General features: G+C 39.6%; 1 protein-coding gene across 3 annotated transcripts in view; it reads left to right on the top strand.

Moving 5' to 3' along the window:
• Positions 1 to 19,049, top strand: part of MCTP1 (multiple C2 and transmembrane domain containing 1) — a 497,445-nt gene that overhangs the window by 320,259 nt on the left and 158,137 nt on the right. For all 3 annotated transcript variants that reach the window (XM_065406109.1, XM_065406107.1, XM_065406108.1), the window contains one exon: positions 15,925 to 16,111. In XM_065406109.1, coding sequence (XP_065262181.1) covers positions 15,925 to 16,111 — 187 coding nt within the window. The remainder of the gene's footprint in view (positions 1 to 15,924; positions 16,112 to 19,049) is intronic.

Genomic DNA, 19,049 nt, shown 5'->3' with positions numbered 1-19,049 from the left:
AAGGATGAGATTTGGATAATCGAGCAGAGATCCCTGGGCCACAGAGGAGGCCACTCTGCTGCTGAAAGGCTCCTGCGTGGCAGCGCAGGTAGACCTTGGCAGCCCTGCTGTCACAGGAGTGAGCGAGCAGGGCGCTGACAGTGGAGCTGCAGAGGGTTCCTGTGCTACCGCAAGGCTGATGACACCCAATCCCGGCCAGGATTCTACTCTGCCCTACCAGGGCTGCTGTCTCCTGGTGGTGCTAGAGTCTTGTCTGCACAAGTTGTACCAGTTTAGCTTATATCACTGTACCTTGTGCCTGCAATAATTGAAATGGCAGGTGTGGCAGTGCACTGCCCTCTTGATTATCCAAATAAAATCTCTGTCTGGCATTCTACTCAGCTAACCAGGAGTGTGTGTGTGTGTGTGTGTGTGTGTACAGACTCTCCTGGTTACCTGAGTAACATGCCAGATACAGATTTTATTTGGATAGATATAGATATTTGTGTGTGTGTGTGTGTGTGTGTGTGTGTGTGTAAGTAAAATATCTATCTCTCTCTATATATATATATGATCTCCCATAGAATTTATAAATTGTACAGACATACTCCCAGATTATCACAGTTCACACATAAGATTCCCCCCATCCCAAAGCTTTATTCTAGAATTTTTTCCTCTGATTTAATCAATGAACCCCCACATCACTGTCATTTTCTTCCTGGTAAAACAAAATTGGACCAGAACCCCTTCACAAAAGGACAATACAATTTATTTTTAATGATATAAGGTATTCCTTGTTCCAGCTCGCACCTGGGTGAGGTACCTTGCTTGGTAGGACTCCCATGAAATAAAAGAATTGGGAATTGAAGCCAAATTCCTTCAACCTTTTACTCAGGGGAAACCAGTCTTGCCCTTTTTGTATAATTAAAATAGACCATAATATTAACTGTGTGTCCCTTAATGCAGTGAAATATTTGAAAAACAAAATGTTGTATGTATCATCTAGCACGCTATACCCACGAAGTTCAGTTGAGTTTGCACTGTACAGTACTTGAATGCATTCTCCCATACATGCTCCTATTTATTAACTGGTGAAATTATTCAGGTAAAACAAGAACAAGGGCAAATTGTTATCCATTCTAGTTAAGCTGAAACTTTACTAGAATGTGTATCTCAGAGTATTTTTAAAATATATAAACCTAGAGCCATTTAAATATATAGTTTTAGGATTTCAAAAGCACACAGGATGCTCTTGAATAATAGAACTGGGAAAGACTCAGAGTGCAAATACATTTTCAGAGACATGCAGGCTCAGGTGAGGGAACATTGGGTTCTATCACTAGAAAGAGCCACCTAGCCTTCAAATTTATTTGGGCATAAGCTTTCGTGGGCTAGAGCCCACTTCACCAGATGCATGGAGTGGAAAATACAGGAACAGGTATAAATACATGAAAGGATGGGAGTTGCCTTACCAAGTGTGAGGTCAGTCTAATGAGACAATTCAATTAACAGCAGGATACCAAGGGAGGAAAAATAACTTTTGAAGTGGTAATGAGAGTGGGTTTTGTAATGACCCAACTAGTCCCAGTCTTTATTCAGGCCTAATCTGATGGTGTCCAGTTTGCAAATTTCCCCCTGCTGTTACTCTCACCTTCTTGTCAACTGTCTGAAATGGGCCACTCTCATTACCACTTCAAAAGTTCTTTTCTTTTTCCTCCTTTGGTATCCTGCTGTTAATTGAATTGTCTTGTTAGATTGACCTCACACTTGGTAAGGCAACTCCCATCCTTTCTTGTATTTATACCTGCTCCTGTATTTTCCATTCCATGCATCTGATGAAGTGGGTTCTAGCCCACAAAAGCTTATGCCCAAATAAATTTGTTAGTCTCTAAGGTGCCACAAGGACTCCTCGTTGTTTTTGCTGATACAGACTAACACGGCTACCACTCTGAAACCTGCCACCTAGCTTTGTAAACACAGAAGCTAGGACCTGCTATTGGAGGGTGGAAAGAGAGTGTATTCAATCTTCTAAAGATAATACAAAAGGTTAAGGGTGCCAAGGTCTAGGGAATAGGAGGTTGCCGAAGGTACATTGGGTTCCAGATTTTTCTGGAAAGCAACAGAACTTGGAGGCTTACAGGCAGCCTTTATAAGTTCAGATAAACATGTGAAAATTGGGATGGTTTTCTGAACCTCCCAAAGGTTTTGGAGGATCAGTCATCACTTCTAATGAGTATAAACTTTCACCAAATATTTTTATTCTAACTTTTACATCAACAATATTGAAAAACATAATTTGAATGTCCAGATCATGCAGTTGGCATGATCTGGTCACAGATTTACCATAACTGGAAGTAAATGTTTTCTATTTCCTTGTTGAGTCAGAAAATAGACTAGTTTGATTAAAAACCATAAACTGTAGAAAGTTTAGGCAGCTAATATTAAGCAGCGACTATTAAGATAAAAAAATCAAATTAAGGTGAAATGATTTTAATCTCCATGTAATTATTTAGCTTTCTTATCACCTGCATTTTTGAAGGCGATCCTGACTCTGTCACCTTCACAATAATCAGCTAATAAATCCTTATGATTGTTATACCTTTATGCATAGCAGTAATTGGAACAAATTGGCTGCTGACAACTGCCATAAATTGCCAAGAATGAGTGCTGTCAGAGAACAAGTTATTTCTGTGAACATGCAGGATAAGTAAATCCCATGTCATGCAATTTTATTCAGCTGAAGTTATTTGCAATCCAATACAGCAGGATTTATAACATTATTTATTAGTGGGAAAATGCATGTTTATCTTCAAAATGACATTGATTTTTGCTCACATTTTATGTTAGGGGATTACTCTTGACTATCTATATCTATCTATCTATCTAGTTAATAGTAATAGCGTGTTTGAGTATTTTCATCAGTATCTGTGAGTCTTCACTACCTTCCAAAATTGATGCAAGCTGTGAGTGGAACACCTTGTGTTGTATATTCATTACTCTACATATTGTTTATATTTGTTGGGAGAAGTTTCCTTTTTCATATTTTTGTCTCTGAATATCATTAAAATTTTATGTGTGTATTCTACATATTTCTTTGACTTCACATCTTGCTAAAACGAATGTCATGAAAACATAAGGTTAAAAACATTGGAAAATTAGTTATTTATTTTTCAATTTTTGACACCCAGTCCGTTATGGTTTGTTTACATAATCTTTTTCGCAGTAAGTAAGCTATAGAGGCTCTGTTAGCACACACATGAATAAAAGCAGAATGAGAACTGTACTGTTGCATTATTAATCTGAAAGCACAATGGTATACTTGTCAGGAAGCTCTAAACTGAAGAGGTGGGATTTTGTATATAAAACATTTATATCTCAGTTTTCTTTTTTTTTAATTGAACAGTGCTACTAATCTTTGCATCAGTTCTCTAAGATGCACCTACATCTCCCATTGATTTCATGTACTCAGCAACTCTCAGGATTTGGCCTTCAAGATATTCCAAATCATATACATAGTTATACTGTGAAAGCTAAAGAGCCACTAAAGTTGCAAGACAAAAAATAGTGAACTAGATTATATTTTGGCTCACAAATCTGCAACAGTAGCTATTTATTAATTTTGTAGAGCCAGCTTCTTTTGTCCCTTTCTCTACCAATTTTTTTTTGGGGGGATGGGGTCAAAATTACTCCACTGCATTAAGCTAAGGGGAGTAAAAATGAAAAGACTGGCATAGGTGTCAGGAACACAACAGCGAGTGGGGGAAATGAGAGCAGAGATATTAGGTGGAAGAAGATTATGAAGAGTTATGTGAGGATAAGGTTCCTTTGTGAAGAAATTAGGCTCGGGCTCACACAGGGAAGATGGACTTTGAGAACCAGGGGGAGGCAGACTGGAACACACATTCTTTGAAAAGCAAACTGAGTCCAGGCTGGGTGCCAAGAGCTCCTGGGCTTGCTAAAAGAATGTAAGCAGGGTCAGTTCTTTTCCTGTAGCTCAAAAGGGAAGTCCATCCATGGGAATTTACCAGCTTTACTATACTGATACAATCTAAACCAAAAAAAGGGACACTGGTACTACGAATGAGTGTCTACCCAGGGCTTTATACCGGTATAGTAATGCTGGTAAATTGTAAAATCATTTTCTCTAATGTTTGGTTCCACTTGCGAAATGAACCTGCTTGTTTTAAGAAGGATGTTTGTCACTGTATGGTGCTAGTCATAGACTCCCTAAGGAAAGAGATGCAGGTGTCCAGTTGGACCTGCACTGTAACAAGAAGTGGGCATAGATAGGGCGCTGGACCCAGATCCTGGACTAAGAGTGGGAGATTTGCAAAATTCAACCCCTAACAGGTAAGGGGAGGCCTAACACCTGAGGGGTCACATCCAGAGAGCAGAAAAGGGACAAATGTACAAGCAGCACTGTAACCATGAGCACAGCTCTAGTGGTTTTACACTCTTCTGCTCCCTGTCCTTCCCCAAGCCTGTCTGTATCCTCCTCTCTTCCTATCCTCCCCCACCTCCAGGCTCCTGCCCCTTTCCTCCTCTGCTCCTATCCTTCCCCTCCTCAGCTGCATCAATATACCCTCCAGGATTTGCACACCTCTGCTGATATCCAATCCTGCCTGCCCCTGGCCCTTGTATCCCTCCCCGTTTGCTGCCACCCTCCCAGCTTCTGTCTCTCACTACTTCCCACCCCCCCCCACACACCACGTCCTCATCCAGTTACTGTCCCACCTCCCCTTCTCCTTCTCACCCATCTGCATTCTAAGTCAGGCTACTTACTTCTTGCTGCTTGGTTCACAGTAAGGGGAGCATAGGAGGGACAATCTCCCTTCTCTTAGTTCTTCTGCCTGATACCGCAGCAGCCTGGAGCAGCAACTGCAGGGACAGCCCTGTTCAGCCTCTGCAGCCTCAGAATAGAACATTCTCAATCACTTTGTGGGGATGGTGCATGTGTAGTCCAATCAGTACTTAAGAGCTGTGAGGGGGAAAAAAGGAGAAGTGCAGTAAGGAATTGCAGAAATGATTTTGGGGCTGGAGAAAATGTCTTACGGTGAGAGACTGAAGAAGATCACTCTATTTAACCTATCAAAAAGTAAATGTAGACGTGACTTGATTGTGTTGTATAAACACCTTCGTTGGAAGACAATACTAGGGTACTAAAGGGCTCTTTTAACCTATCAGAGAAAGACATATGGTGTAACACTACTCCCCATGTACTTCATAGTTGTAGGATTATGATATAATTATGACCCATTTTGTACAAGATACATCGTGTCAGTTGTCTATGGAAAAGTTATGATTTGCTGAATATGATTATCCCAGTTGTATATATGTATCATTTTTGTATCTGAAGTTATGAATATTTACCAGGTATCTGTATTTCAAATGTGATTACTCTGGGAACACCCACTGCTGCCTTTCAGGTACAGCAATGAAGAAGCTAAACATTGATGATGGCCCATCAGCAAAGACCATGGTCTATGGAAGAGCTTAGCCTTGCTGTAAACATTTCAGCCAGCTTGTAAGTAATGGCTGCTATGACTCAACAAAGGCATGTGACCAGACCACATGTTACTGAACTTCAATTTGGTACCTGTATTTTTCCACAAACTGGGCTTGGAACTGAGTTTGGAACAAAGGGTTCCTGCCATATGGTAAAGCTATATAAAGTGGGGTGTGACATCATCAATCCCCACACAAGGAAACTCCTGGAAACACCTGAGGAACAGAGATTGAACTTGGGAAGTGCTGGTCCCAGGTTAAAGGGATTTCTAGCCTGTGTAAGGAAACCTGGTATCCTGCTTGTATCATCAGCCAGGGTGAGAAATTGCTAATTCATATCTAATCTATCTAGTATGTTAGGCTTAGCTTGCGTTTTGATTATTTGCTAGGTAATCTGCTTTGATCTGTTTACGATCTGTTTACGATCACTTATAATTTAAGGCTGCAAATTTGTCAAGGAGGTCTCAGAATTCACGAATTCCGTGACTTTCCGGGACCTCTGTGACTTCTGTGGCGGCTGGTGCAGCTGGCACTGGGGCTGCCTGAGTAGCACACTGGCTGCTGCTGGGGCAGTCTCAGGCCACCGTGCCCTCCTCCCCCCAGTAGCAGCAGGAGTTTGGGTGTGGGAAGGCGCTCAGGGCAGGGGGTTGGGGCGCGGGAGGGGCTGAGGGTTGTGGGTGGCACTTACCTGTGTGGGGCTCCCTAGAAGCAGCGACTTGTCCCTCCCTCAGCTCCTAGGCAGAGGCGCAGCCAGATGACTCTGTGTGCTGCCTCTGCCCAGGGCAGAGGCAGCGCACAGAGCTGCCTGGCTGCGCCTCCCACTAGGAGCCGGGGGAGGGATATATCACTGTTTCCTGGGAGCCATGCAGTGCCAGGTAGGCAGCCTACCAGCCCCAGCAACCGCCCCCCTCCCAGCAGCAAGGGTCCTAGGCTATGCACCACTGCCCGCCCTCCTCCCCCAGCACTAGCAGGGGTCCCAGTCCACCCCCACAGAGCACCAGTGGTGCCCCTCTTAAAATCTGTCTTTTGTAGTTAATAAACTTGTTTTTGCTTTGTCTAAGCCAGTGTGCCTTTGAGTGAAGCATCTGGGGGAAAATCTCAGCTTGGTTAACACAGGCTTGTTTCATATCCTTCCCACATTGAGAGGAAGGTGAACTTTATTAATGAGCTTACCTTGTACAGATCCCTGTGCAGTGTAAGACTCTATAATTCTGGGTTTATACTTCAGCATGCATGCAAGGTGGTGGAGCTGTTGTCTCCTGCCTGTCTTTGAGTGGCTTAGGTACAACATTCAGGTAGCTAAGTTTGGGTGTGTGGCGCCACCTGCTGTTGTGTTGGGCCTGGAGAGGCTGAATCATCAGCAAAGCAGTGTGGGCAGGGCCAGCCCAGCTGGGTGGTTAGAGGGGCATAGTGGTTCCACAGCTCCCAGACTGCACCCCGGGTGTGACAACCTGTCACAATAGGAACTAATAATTGGAAATTAAAGCCAGACAAATTCCAGTTAGGAATAAAGTAGGATGCAGATTTTTAGGCGTGAGGATGATTAACCATTGGAAAAAATTATCTGGGGACATAGTGGATTCTCCATCTCGTAAAATCTTCATATCAAAACTGGATGCCTTTGTGTAAGATATGCCTTAATTCAACACAAATTTATTGGTCTGGCTAGAGAAGTACCTGGGTGAAATTCTATGGCCTGTGTCATACTGGGAAAAAGACGATGATTTGATGATCCCTTCTGGCTTTAAAATCTATGAATCTTTAAGTACCTGTGTAGGGAGCAGATTTTTCCTCCCCCAAATTATAGCACTTAGTCTTTGAGTTTTCTGAGAATTCAGTTCTGTGTTCAAAGTATATCAATTAATTGATTTATGAGTTCAAATTAAGTTAAAAAATTCTTCATTTAAGAAATGTAGCACCTGGTGTTGGACCTTTTTGTTCTTGAATGATCTCAATAATAGAATAACACTCTTCAAACTTCCCATATAGTTAAAACTCACTAAAATCTTGTGTATAGGCTACATTTGAATATGTACATATGTTAGGATTAATGGGAATTTCTGTCATAATTCTTCATAACTCAAATTTTTCTTCTCCAGAGAATTCCATAAAGAACAGTCCTCATTTGAAATGTCTTCCATCTCCTGTTTCCAGAGGCATTAAAGGTCAGAGGCAGAGCTCAGTTAAGATGCGGTTCTCAAAATGGCTACCATTTCTAATTGTTCTCAGTCTGACTATGGCCAAATGTTACACTAAGCAAAGATTCCCACCACCATTTACCTGCTCCTCTCTGCTTCCTGGCAACATAAAGGTTCACTTTCCTCCCCGGGAATGGCTTGTCTTCACTCCTGTTGGGGACAATGGGAGGCGGGTGGACATTTTGAAAGAGGGCTTCTTAACTGACGATACTCTGTGGTCTCAGTCCTATTCAGAACTACAGGAGATGGCAGCCTTTTTGAAAGAGGGCAGTTCTTAACAAATTTCTTCTAAAGCAGAAAATTTTATGTGCTGGCATCTGCTGACAGATAAACTTCTTTGATCGATTATCCTCACCTAGTCCATTCTTGGTGTGCATGCACTCCATGAGCATAAGATGAGATTCTTTTGAATAGCAGTATCTGTTGTGGCTGTGCCTCTGCCGGTATTCTCCCACATCCACCGGAATCAAAGTTCCTTCCTACCATCTGTGGTGTGAGGTGGAACACCAGCAGTGTCCACATCCTCATGTGACATAGCTATTCCTCTTGTTTCACTTCATGGACTTGTTATAATTTTGCTTAATATTAGTTTAGTTTTTATTTTCACCTGTTGGCTAATTAAAAAAAAAAGTTAAAGTAGTATCAGAATTCTGCTGCCCACCCACCCCCATACAGAGGAGTAATCCCACATCATTGTGGACCATATGTTTCCTGGCTTCAAGACCCCTCCGTTGTGTGACTCCACCATACCCACTAATGGGAGGCACTCCAGATGTCTCATCATCTGTCTTAGAGAGGAGCACATACCAGAGTAGCTTGATTAGCTTAAGAAGGGAAAAAAGCCAAAAATGGATGCATTTCAACCTCCATCCTGTCTGCAATTGTCAGGGAATGTTGCAGAGAACTGGAAAAAATTGACAGATTTGAATTGTATTTAGCAGCCATGGGGCAGAGGTGAGAAACTCAATCTGGTAAAATTGATGCTCCCACTACAAGATCATATTGAACCTGGCTATGAAGCACTCTTTCAGGAATATCGTGACTTGTTTCAGGGGTTGTGTTGCTTGAAGGGTGACCATCCAGATAAACAAGCAGGTCCCTCCAGTTATCCATCCATGTAAAATGTGCCATTTTCACTCTGTAATAAACTCAAGTCTGAGCTTACAAGGATGGAATCAATGCAATTAAAACAAAAAATTGAGGAGCCAGCAGAATGGGTGAACTCCCTAGTCATTGTGGAGAAAAGTAATGGCCAGCTACGCATATGCTTAGATCCCAGAGACTTCAATAAGGCTATAAAAAGAGAATGTTTCAAACTACCAACCAGAGAACAGATTATGGCTCAAACTAAATAGGGAGACATGTTTTAGGGGTTACAGAACTGACTTTTGTTGGGGACATTATTTCCAATAAAGGTGTAAAACCTGATAAAAAGAAGATTTCAGCCATTGAAATGATGCCACATCCCCAGTCAAAGAAAGCTGTCCATGGTTCCTGGTATTGGTTAATTATCTTGTAAAATTCATGGTTAATCTATCTACCAAAGCAGCAACTTTGAGAAAACTCCTAGAGAATAAAAATGGATGATATTGGGATGAAGAACAGGAGGAATCATGGGAAGGTTTAAAACAACAACTGATACAAGAATCAGTGTTGAAGTTTTATGCCCCAGGAAGGCCTATTAAAATCTCAGCAGATGCTTCACAGTCTGGGTTAGGTGCAGTGATTTCACAGAAGCATGAGGGTTGTTGGTAACCAGTGGCATATGCATGATACATCCAAATCACTGACTGAGGCAGAAACCAGATGTCGGCAGATTTAAAAGGAGTTTTTAGGAATATTGTTTGCCTGTGAGAGATTCAATCAGTATATTTATGGACAGAAAGTGGAAGTTGAAATGTCCCACAAGCCCCTAATAGTGTTATTTAGCAAATGATAAAGCTGAAAAAGTATGATTTGGTTGTGACTTACATGCCTGGTAAATTTCATGTTTACAGCAGATGCACTTTTCAGAGAAGTGGCTCCCACAAAACTAGAGAAGACTTTAGAGATAGAGATGCAAGCCTATGTAGGTCTGATTGTAATTCAATTCCTATAGCTAACAGGAAATTGCAACAAATAAGAGAGGAAACGAAGAAAGATGAATCATTAGGAATCCTTAAAGAAGTGATAATTAAAGGCTGGCCTGAAGAAATAAACAGTTGCTATCTAAGGCTTGGTCTACACTTACCCCCCAAGTCGAAGTAAGGTACGCAAATTCAGCTACGTGAATAACGTAGCTGAATTCGACATACCTTACTTCGAACTTACCGCGGTTCAGACGCGGTCCACACGCGGCAGGCAGGCTCCCCCATCGACTTCGCGGTACTCCTCTCGCTGAGCTGGAGTACCGCAGTCGACGGGGATCACTTCCTGGTTCGATTTATCGCGTCCACACCAGACGCGATAAATCGAACTCGGAACTTCGATCCGCAGCCGTCGAACTACCCGGTAAGTGTAGACTAGCCCTAAGTATAAAAGAGTATTGGACTGCAGACATGAACTTACTGTGATAGATGGGGTGATTTTCAAGGGCAGTAAGGTTGTAATTCCAATGAGCCTCTGAAAAGGAATGCTACAGAAGATCCACAAGGGTCATTTAGGAATTGAGAAGTGCAAACAATGAGCACGAGAGGTGCTATGTTGACCACAGATGAATCACATCATTAATGTGGTAGGAAACTGCTTTTCCTGCTTGAAATACAAGCTGTGCCACCAAGCAGAGCCACTGAGACCTAATCCACTTCCATTAAGGCCTTATGGGAAGGTAGGCACTGACTTATTTACCTGGCAATCAAAGGTTTATTTAATAGTCACAGATTATTATTCTCTGTATCCAGAAATTAGCACACTGCACAGTACTAATAGTAAGTCAGTGATAGCTGGCAGGAAGGGAATCTTCTCCAGACATGGAATTCCAGATGAAGTCTTTAGCGATAATAGGCCACAATTTTCCAGTGCAGATTTTAGGCAATTTGCCATAGATTGGGACTTTCATCACAAAACATTAAGTCCAAATTACCCCCAATCAAATGGACTTGTGGAAAGGTCAGTAAAGAACCTTATGAAAAAGACTTTTGACAGTGGGGGGTGATTTGTATAAATCTTTATTGATTTACCAAAGTACACTGCTGGAGTATGGCCTTTCTCCAGCTCAGCTGTTAATAGGAAGAAGGATCAGATCTAATTTACCAATTACTGATAACCTGCTGAAATCTCATAACAATGCACCCATATGGAAGATTAAAGAAAATCAGAAATATTATTTTGACAAAGGGCCCGTGATCTCACATCTCTTAACACGCCTCTAATAGGTACTATTAAAGAACAGCTGCATCCAAGGTCTTGTGTAGTCCGGACAGACCAGGGGGAGACATGTCCATGTAATCGAAGGGATGTATGAGTAATTCCAGAAAGTTCCAACACATTGACAACTGAGGTGGACTCTGGCATTTCCCATCTGACTGATCTTTTATCATCAACACACACAGGAGAAACTGTCAAGGAACAAGAGAACAACTCAGACTCTAATGAAAGACTGATACTGAGAAGATCAGAGTGGGAGATTGAACATCTTGAAAGACTCATAGAGACTTGCTAACCTGCCTGGAGAAAGGGATATTTGAGGAAAGTGAGTGGTAAAGACTCACTCAAGAGTGATGTTCTGGTAACCTCTCCTCTCTAGGTAGTTGACCCATTGGGTTTATGGAAATGTACTAGATGGGTTGAGAATGTAATGTATGTGTTGTTAGCTGTTTTTATTTATTTTTACATATATACACACACACACACACACACACACACACACACACGTATATAAACAGCTATGTTAATTCATTTTTCTTTAAGAGGGAAGATGTAGAGATATGTTTATGAAAGATTGTGATTTGCAGATGCTCCCTCATAAGGCACAGTATTGTGAGTGTGGGAATTTGGAAATGTGCCCTGGAGACAGGTTGGGAACACCATGTGGCTGTGTGTAGCAACTCACTACAGAAACTCTCCAGTTTGTTTTATTAAAGTTATTTTCCTTTCTCATTCACTGGTTTGTTATTTAATGAACCCCAAGATTGTTAGACATGTTTAGTTTTGAGGAAAGAAGTCTTGAGGTGGGACCTGGTAGGTCTTCAAATATGTTTAGAGGACTGTGATCAATTGTTCTCATTGTCCACTGAAGGCTGGATAAGAAGTAATAGGCTTAATCTGCAAGAGGGGAGATTTAGAGATATGGGAGATATGAGAACGTTTTCCTAAATATAAGGATAGTTAAACTCTGGATTAGGCTGCCAGGGGAAGTTGTGGAATCCCTAGCACTGGAGGTTTAAGAACAGGTTGGACAAACATCTGTCAGGGATGGTCTAGGTTTATTTGATCCTGCCTCAGCACAGGGAGCTGGACTCAGTAGCTTCTCAAAGTCCCTTTTAGCCCTACATTTCTATGATTCTATATGGACAGTATTTTCTCTGTCTGTTTTCCTTTTAAATAAGAATTTTAAGGTAATATTTATTAAAGAGTGCTCTCAACTTGAACTCTTTGAGATAGATTAAATAGCATATCATTAATTTGTTTTTATTAAATTCTTTACAAATTTATAAGGGTTTTTATAGCTTCCCTACTGATGTTTATAAAGGATATTTCAGCAATAGCATTAGCACTTAAGTAAGATCTTCCAGCTTCTAAACGCCTCACTGGAACCAGCAGTGGCATTCTAAGGAACGAAGAACCCCACCTCCTCCTACCCTCTCTCGGGCTTTTGTTCATCCCTGCTCCCATGCAAGGATCTGGTGAGGAAAAGAAGTAGCGTGGTTGAAAATTTTCATTCAAAATGTTTTTAATGTAAAATGTGATTTGTGATTAAACAGTTTTTTCCATAAAGTGTCTAATTTCTGTGAAATATTTTTTATTGAAAAAACTAATGCATGTAAACTGAAATATTTCAGACAAAATCCAAAATATTTCAATAGAATATGCCCTACAGTGCCTCATCGGAGTTGTAGTTTGGTTTCCTCATTTCCCTATTCTCCTCTGTGGGCTGGGCTTTCCAGACAGACATCATCTCCCTTAATGTACTGCCTGGCCTCAGAAAGAGGAGAGACCATAGTGCATGATGAGAAATGTAGTTTGCTTAGTGAACGTAACCAATAGAAAAGAATGGAAGAATGAGGCACCCAAACTACAACTCCCATAAGGCACCATGATGGCATTTTCAAAACAAAATATTTCATTTTTGGCCACTATATTTCAGTTTTCATTTTTTGCCCCCAAAATTGAAATTTTCATCAGAAAAAGTCCCCTATTTCTGACTAGCTGTAGAAAGAAAGAAAAAGCTCCCATGGATCATCACTGTGCTCCAGCCCCCAGGTAACAAACAATCCCTTGCCCTTTGTGTGATTCCTGAGAGGAAAGATGATTCTTCTGATGCGCACCCCTTGCTGCTGTTGCTCTATGCAAGGGGTCCTAGGAGCGTCAAAAGGAGAGACGTACTCTGGGCCCCAGAACTCAGAAAGAGCAGTAGCTCTGCTGCTATGTTACTGGAAAGCACCCCCTTACAGGTCCTTGGAAGGAGTGTGCATATACATTTTGCCCAGAGTGGTGGTGATAATCTATGACGCATCAAGTGCAACTGGCTATCAACAAAACATTGACTGTTTATGCACTGCTGTTGAATGTGTAGAATAAACCAGCTGAAGTAGAGAAATGTTTTCCAGTTGACTTCTCTTAGTTACAGTAATATTAGATGTCGTGTGTAACTGTAGAATTGTGAATACAGCCATTTTGAATAGAGTTTTGATGTTCAGGTTGATGGTGTCCCTTTTAACATATACCAAAAATAGCAATTGATATGTGGAATGGCATGTTAATGTTGGAGGAGAAGAATATAACTTTTGGAATTGATATTTCAACTTTAACATTCCACAAAGGTTCTTTATTTGCATTTATAACACAGACAGACTAGTGGATGAATAGATCTGTATGTGTGTGTATACCAAGACTCATCAATTTCTCCTTTTTTTTTTCTGGCTAAGACTCTAAAATGACTAGTCGATTTTGGATTACAGTTGGATTACTGATATCATTAAGTCCTAGTGACTCTCTCTTACTGACCCTGTTGGCAGAATTTAAACTATTCAAATTAAATACCATGTTTATAGTAATACTGACCATGACAACACTGCTGTGTTGATCACTGGAGACATTTTTAAGGATACTTTAGGGTGTATGCTGCCTATTTTGGAGGAGGAGCATTGGGGGTGCAAAATAACTACACTGGAATATATAATACCAGATTTTAATACTAGAAGCAATCCAAATCACAATAAATCTGTTACCTTTAATTGTAAAGTAATGATCATTTGATGTTATATTAGATCTCTGCGTACTTAATTACCAATATTCATTATAGTAAAGAAGGATTTGTTCTTTATTGCAGCCAAAATTGTAACTTTATAGCACAGGAAGATGAATAGCATTTATACTGACCAGGGTAGTTTTAATCTTTTCCATATTCCTATTTCTCTCACTTCCTTCCACTGCTTGCTAGTCTTCATACAAAAATCCAAAATGAAAGATAAATGCCAAGCTCCGAAAGCTCTTTTACTCGGTTTAAAAATTTTTCATTGTAAGATAATAAATTGAATCTAACTAGTATATCAACTTTGGAGAGGTTGAATTTTAACAGCTAAACAATATACAGTAAATGGGAGGGAGGGGGGAAATATCCTTGTAACAAATTTAATCTGTCCATGATAGCAGAGTGCCCATTTTATGGGGCCACATTTATTCTCATAATTGGCTATTTCCTGTCTTTAAATGCCTATTTATTCATGTCTGCCACCTTTCTCTCAGTTTATTGGCCCTGTGGTCACCACATTATCTTTCTCTTCAAAATCAGTTCGCCTTTTTATGAAAAGAATTTGTGAGACGTTTAGCTTAATCAGAGTGCCAGATAGAACATGGACCTATCAGATTAAACAATTGCTGTTAAAACTACATTATAAAATGGCAAAACTATAAGTAGAATGTATCCATTTATTTTATCTGGATTTTATTTTCATGGATTGTTAATTTATTGCCATAACTTTAAGAAAAAAAGTTATGATATAAATAGTTGAAGTAATACTTTTAATGATTGGTGTTCATTGTAATGTGGCAGTTCTATAAGTTTTCAGAATGAACATAATATGAAATTCACAACTACATTCTAGGAAAGATTAAATATATGAAAATACACTAATACACCTTTACCTCGATATAACACTGTCCTGGGGAGCCAAAAAATCTTACCGTGTTATTGGTGAAACCGCGTTATATTGAACTTGCTTTGATCCACCGGAGTGCGCAGCCCCGCCCCCCTGGAGCACTGCTTTACCACGTTATATCTGAATTCGTGTTATATTGAGGTAGCGGTGTATATTAAAAATACCAGACAGTTTTAATTACAAGAGGCCTAGAATATATATGTAGAATATTTATTGACTGTATTATTCTCCTTTAAGGCTTGATTAAGCATTTAGGCGCGGCCCTGTGTGAGTAGTGGTGCACAACTCCTTCCCTGTTTCTCTCTGGCTTTTAAGGATGAACCATATTTCAGTTGTGCCCAGACATTGTTGGCTGGCTCATGTAGAGGCTACTCCTGTCCACTTGCTCACAGTGGGAAGTATAGTGTGTGCAGCTCCTGCTCTGTCTCTTGTACCCAGAACCACCATAAGAGGTTTAATGCAGTCATTGGAGGGATGCCTCCTTCCCCTTACTCCCATGTCCAGCCATGTTATCTGCTGTCATAGTCAATCCTTTAATGAAGAATTTTTTAAAAAAAAGCACGACTGGTATTAGTTTTAGTGTTCAAAGATTTAAAAAGGCACACTTAATTCTTTTATTTTATTTGTACGTACGAAACTGACTAAAGCTTCACAATTTGGATCTGAATCTGGATTTCTAGCACCCTAATTTGGTGGTAGATTTTCTTTCTGACCCCTCTCTAGTGTATATATTTAAAATAAATGTACAGTGCTTCTGCAATATAATGAGTTGAAGCTAAAAATAGGCAAGAGATATGGCTGAAACTGAAGATAAATCCTTCCACAGACTGGGAAGGAATTTCCACTTATTTATTTTTTGCATAGTGAAGTGCAGGTCCGCCCATATGGCACTTGTTTGATCTTGTGAAGAAAGCCACTCACTGATTCAAAACGTTTGTTTTTAGGTGTCAGGTTGACCTGTCGGTCCTGAGTAGAGAACAAACTCACAAGCTGGAGTTGCAGCTGGAGGAAGGAGAAGGATGGTTGGTACTGCTGGTCACCCTGACAGCATCAGCTGCAGTCAGTATCTCTGACCTCTCTGTCAACTCCTTGGAGGACCAGAAAGAGCGAGAGGAAATACTAAAGAGATATGTATGTAACACTTATCTCTTATCCTTTTTAACATAATGTTGCAAATAATTAACTAACTACTATGAGAAAAAATTTCTGAACAGATCTACCATGTAATCAATGGTGCTGATTTAAGCTAATAATTAGTACTAGTAGTAATTGACTTAAATACCTAGATATCATCAGAGCCCTAAAATTTACCTTTCTATAAATGTTGTGTACATGAATATTCAGCTACTGTATTTGACTACGTGTCATTTAAATAGTTAATTTAACTACTTTATGTAATTTTGATTATTTTTGTTTCCAAGTGCAGTATAATTTAAGATGTTATTTAGCAGTTTTACAGTATTTCAGAGAATCTTTACAACAGCAACTATTCATTTCAGCACCCATATCCTTTTCAAAGGTTTTGCAGTTGTTATACAGCATACTTGAAAGCAAGATGACTTCTTATTTTTTGACTAAGTGTTAGAGTTTGAAGCAGTGGTTTGTGTCATTAAAATAATGATATTAAACCATCTTTCCATTTCAGAACATTCTGAAACAAATTATTTTATTTCCCAGCATCCTCACATGGTGCAGAATCTGTGTAGTTTTATCAAAGCAACAGAGAGGGGAGCTCTTACTCCAGCACTTATTAATACCTAAATCACTAAAAGTAACTGTCTGTCTTTCTACATATGAAGAATTAAAAAAAAAAAAAAAAAAAAGGCTATTTCCACTTAAAATTACAAAGCTTTTATTGTACAATGCTGCCAGGTGTTTAGAAGGCTTCTCTAGACACTCAGCCATTAAACCAAGCTCTGACTAACAAAGAGCTGCTTAATTTTTTTTTTTTTTTTTTTTTTAGATTTTAAAATATTCCTATTCCCTGACTGACATCCTTTCAATAACTGAATTTAATAAAGATGTACCTTATCAGGCTGTGCAGATAACATGAAGTGCTAGTACTAATGCTGTACAATATTCTTCAAACAGATTAGCAGGATGTGCGCTTCAGCAAATTTATTCTGGCTATCTCCACTGAATCAGCTGTCTGCTAATGCTTGTACAACTCATACACCAATAGTGTTATCATAAACACAGTTTAATAGAGGTGACTTAGCAAGGCTAAACGTTATATTTTCTAACCCAGCTAAGAGCTAAGGTATTGTGCACCATCTCTGAAAAATAATTACAATTATGAGAATTATTTCAGATTTTGGTATCCACCAATACAGAGTCTGTTGTCAGAATAGATCTTTATAAATATAATGCATTCTGATAGATTAATTTTATAGTTACATACATTTTGATATCAAGTGTAAAAATACCATATTTTTGTGGATTATTGTGGTAGTATGGTACAAGTTTACTGATACTAATAGTTTTCATAGTTTAGCAGCAGTATAGAAAAATATTATTGCTTCATATTTTTACATAGCTTTCTTAAATTCCCTTTTTGCTTCATAAATTAAACACATAGCATTATTTATGTGGTAAAAGAATGCTCAAATGATTTCTTATTCTGACATGTTCTTATATACAAATCTTCATTTTTCAAAATGTAAATATGTTTTCCATATGCACAATCGTGTGCTTATGAAGCTTGAGAAAACAAATAAGCATTGTTTGAAGGATGTATTTCATTTGATATGTGGTAGAAAAATAAGGTTTACAATTACATGTGTTCCAGATTTTAACATTGGAATGCCTGCTGAGAAATTGCAATACTTTGTTCACTAAAGTGACCCATAAATAGCAGCAGAAATGGAGGACAAAGACTTACAATACAGTATTTACAGAATTCAAATTTTCTTTCCTTAGCTGTCTGCTTATCTTCAGTGTTTGTGTCTGCCTTAAAGGACAGAGATGTAATAAACCTGTACTATGCAATTAGTGAGATACACTATATCATTTGGTGTCTTTATTTTAGGGTTTTTTATTTTTTCCTTTCTAAAAGAATCTAGTTGCCATCTGAAATGTATTTTGCACCCATTCTTGTGGCCAAAAGCAGTCCATGAGCTGACCCTGGCATCAGATCAAGTAGCCTTGGAAAATGACTCTATTACTGTCATTTAACCATTTGTAGCTGAACATCAGAGCCCTACAAATTAAACAGACATTACTGTTTGAACCGTTATTTTATCACAATTGTCTGAGAAGATTAATTCCTTTTGGGTTCGGGGGAGGAGCGCAGTAATGGGTACAGACCAAGAGAGATTGTATGACCTTTTCAGAACGGGTGTGCTGAACCCCTGGTCCCCCTTGTCACAGTTTAAAAACCAGAGGAGCTAGTTTAGAGAAGAAGTTGTTAGCATTCCATTTTTATTATGACATTTCACAGTCATCCGATTTAATGTCCCTTGACCGGATTGTCCACCGCGAGACGATGGGCTTGAAATGTTATTTAGAGCATTGATAAAAGGTGAGCGGTTCTAAGATGACAGCGAGTCATAAGGCTGGTGGTGTGACATTAATTTTCTCCATAACAGAGATGGAATAAGACGTCACGGTGACAAGCTGTCAATCAGTACTGGCCCCTCAGTGTATCTCGATGCCATAGGATGGGGTATTGCTTCTCCCATAATAGAGCTGAACTGAGATGCTCTCCCTGACAGCTGCTGCAGCCATACAGAAAATATATTATACAGCCTTTCATTAAAAAAATAAAGAGGACTCATCTCCAGAGCATTTCAATCTTTTCCCATCTATTGAGGGCTGAAAGGATTCACAGCAAATCATAGATTCCTCTGCTATGGAAATTTCAGGCTTCAGAAACCATCCAGGTTTTGAGGCCTTCAACAATAATCATAAATAAGAAGATAGAATATCTTTTGGTAAACCATTACTTAAAGTTACATATTTAAAGTAATGTATTAAAATAATTCATATTTCATAGTGTCCCTACAATAATATTGTACCATATGTCAGGGGCCCAGTCTGTCAGAATATGCAATAAATGACTCTAAATCAG

The sequence above is a fragment of the Emys orbicularis genome, chromosome 6 (genome assembly GCF_028017835.1).
Source record: "Emys orbicularis isolate rEmyOrb1 chromosome 6, rEmyOrb1.hap1, whole genome shotgun sequence".
Taxonomy (NCBI): Eukaryota; Metazoa; Chordata; order Testudines; family Emydidae; genus Emys; species Emys orbicularis.
Note: the sequence above shows the minus strand (reverse complement) of the source record. Positions and strands in the feature narration are given on the sequence as shown.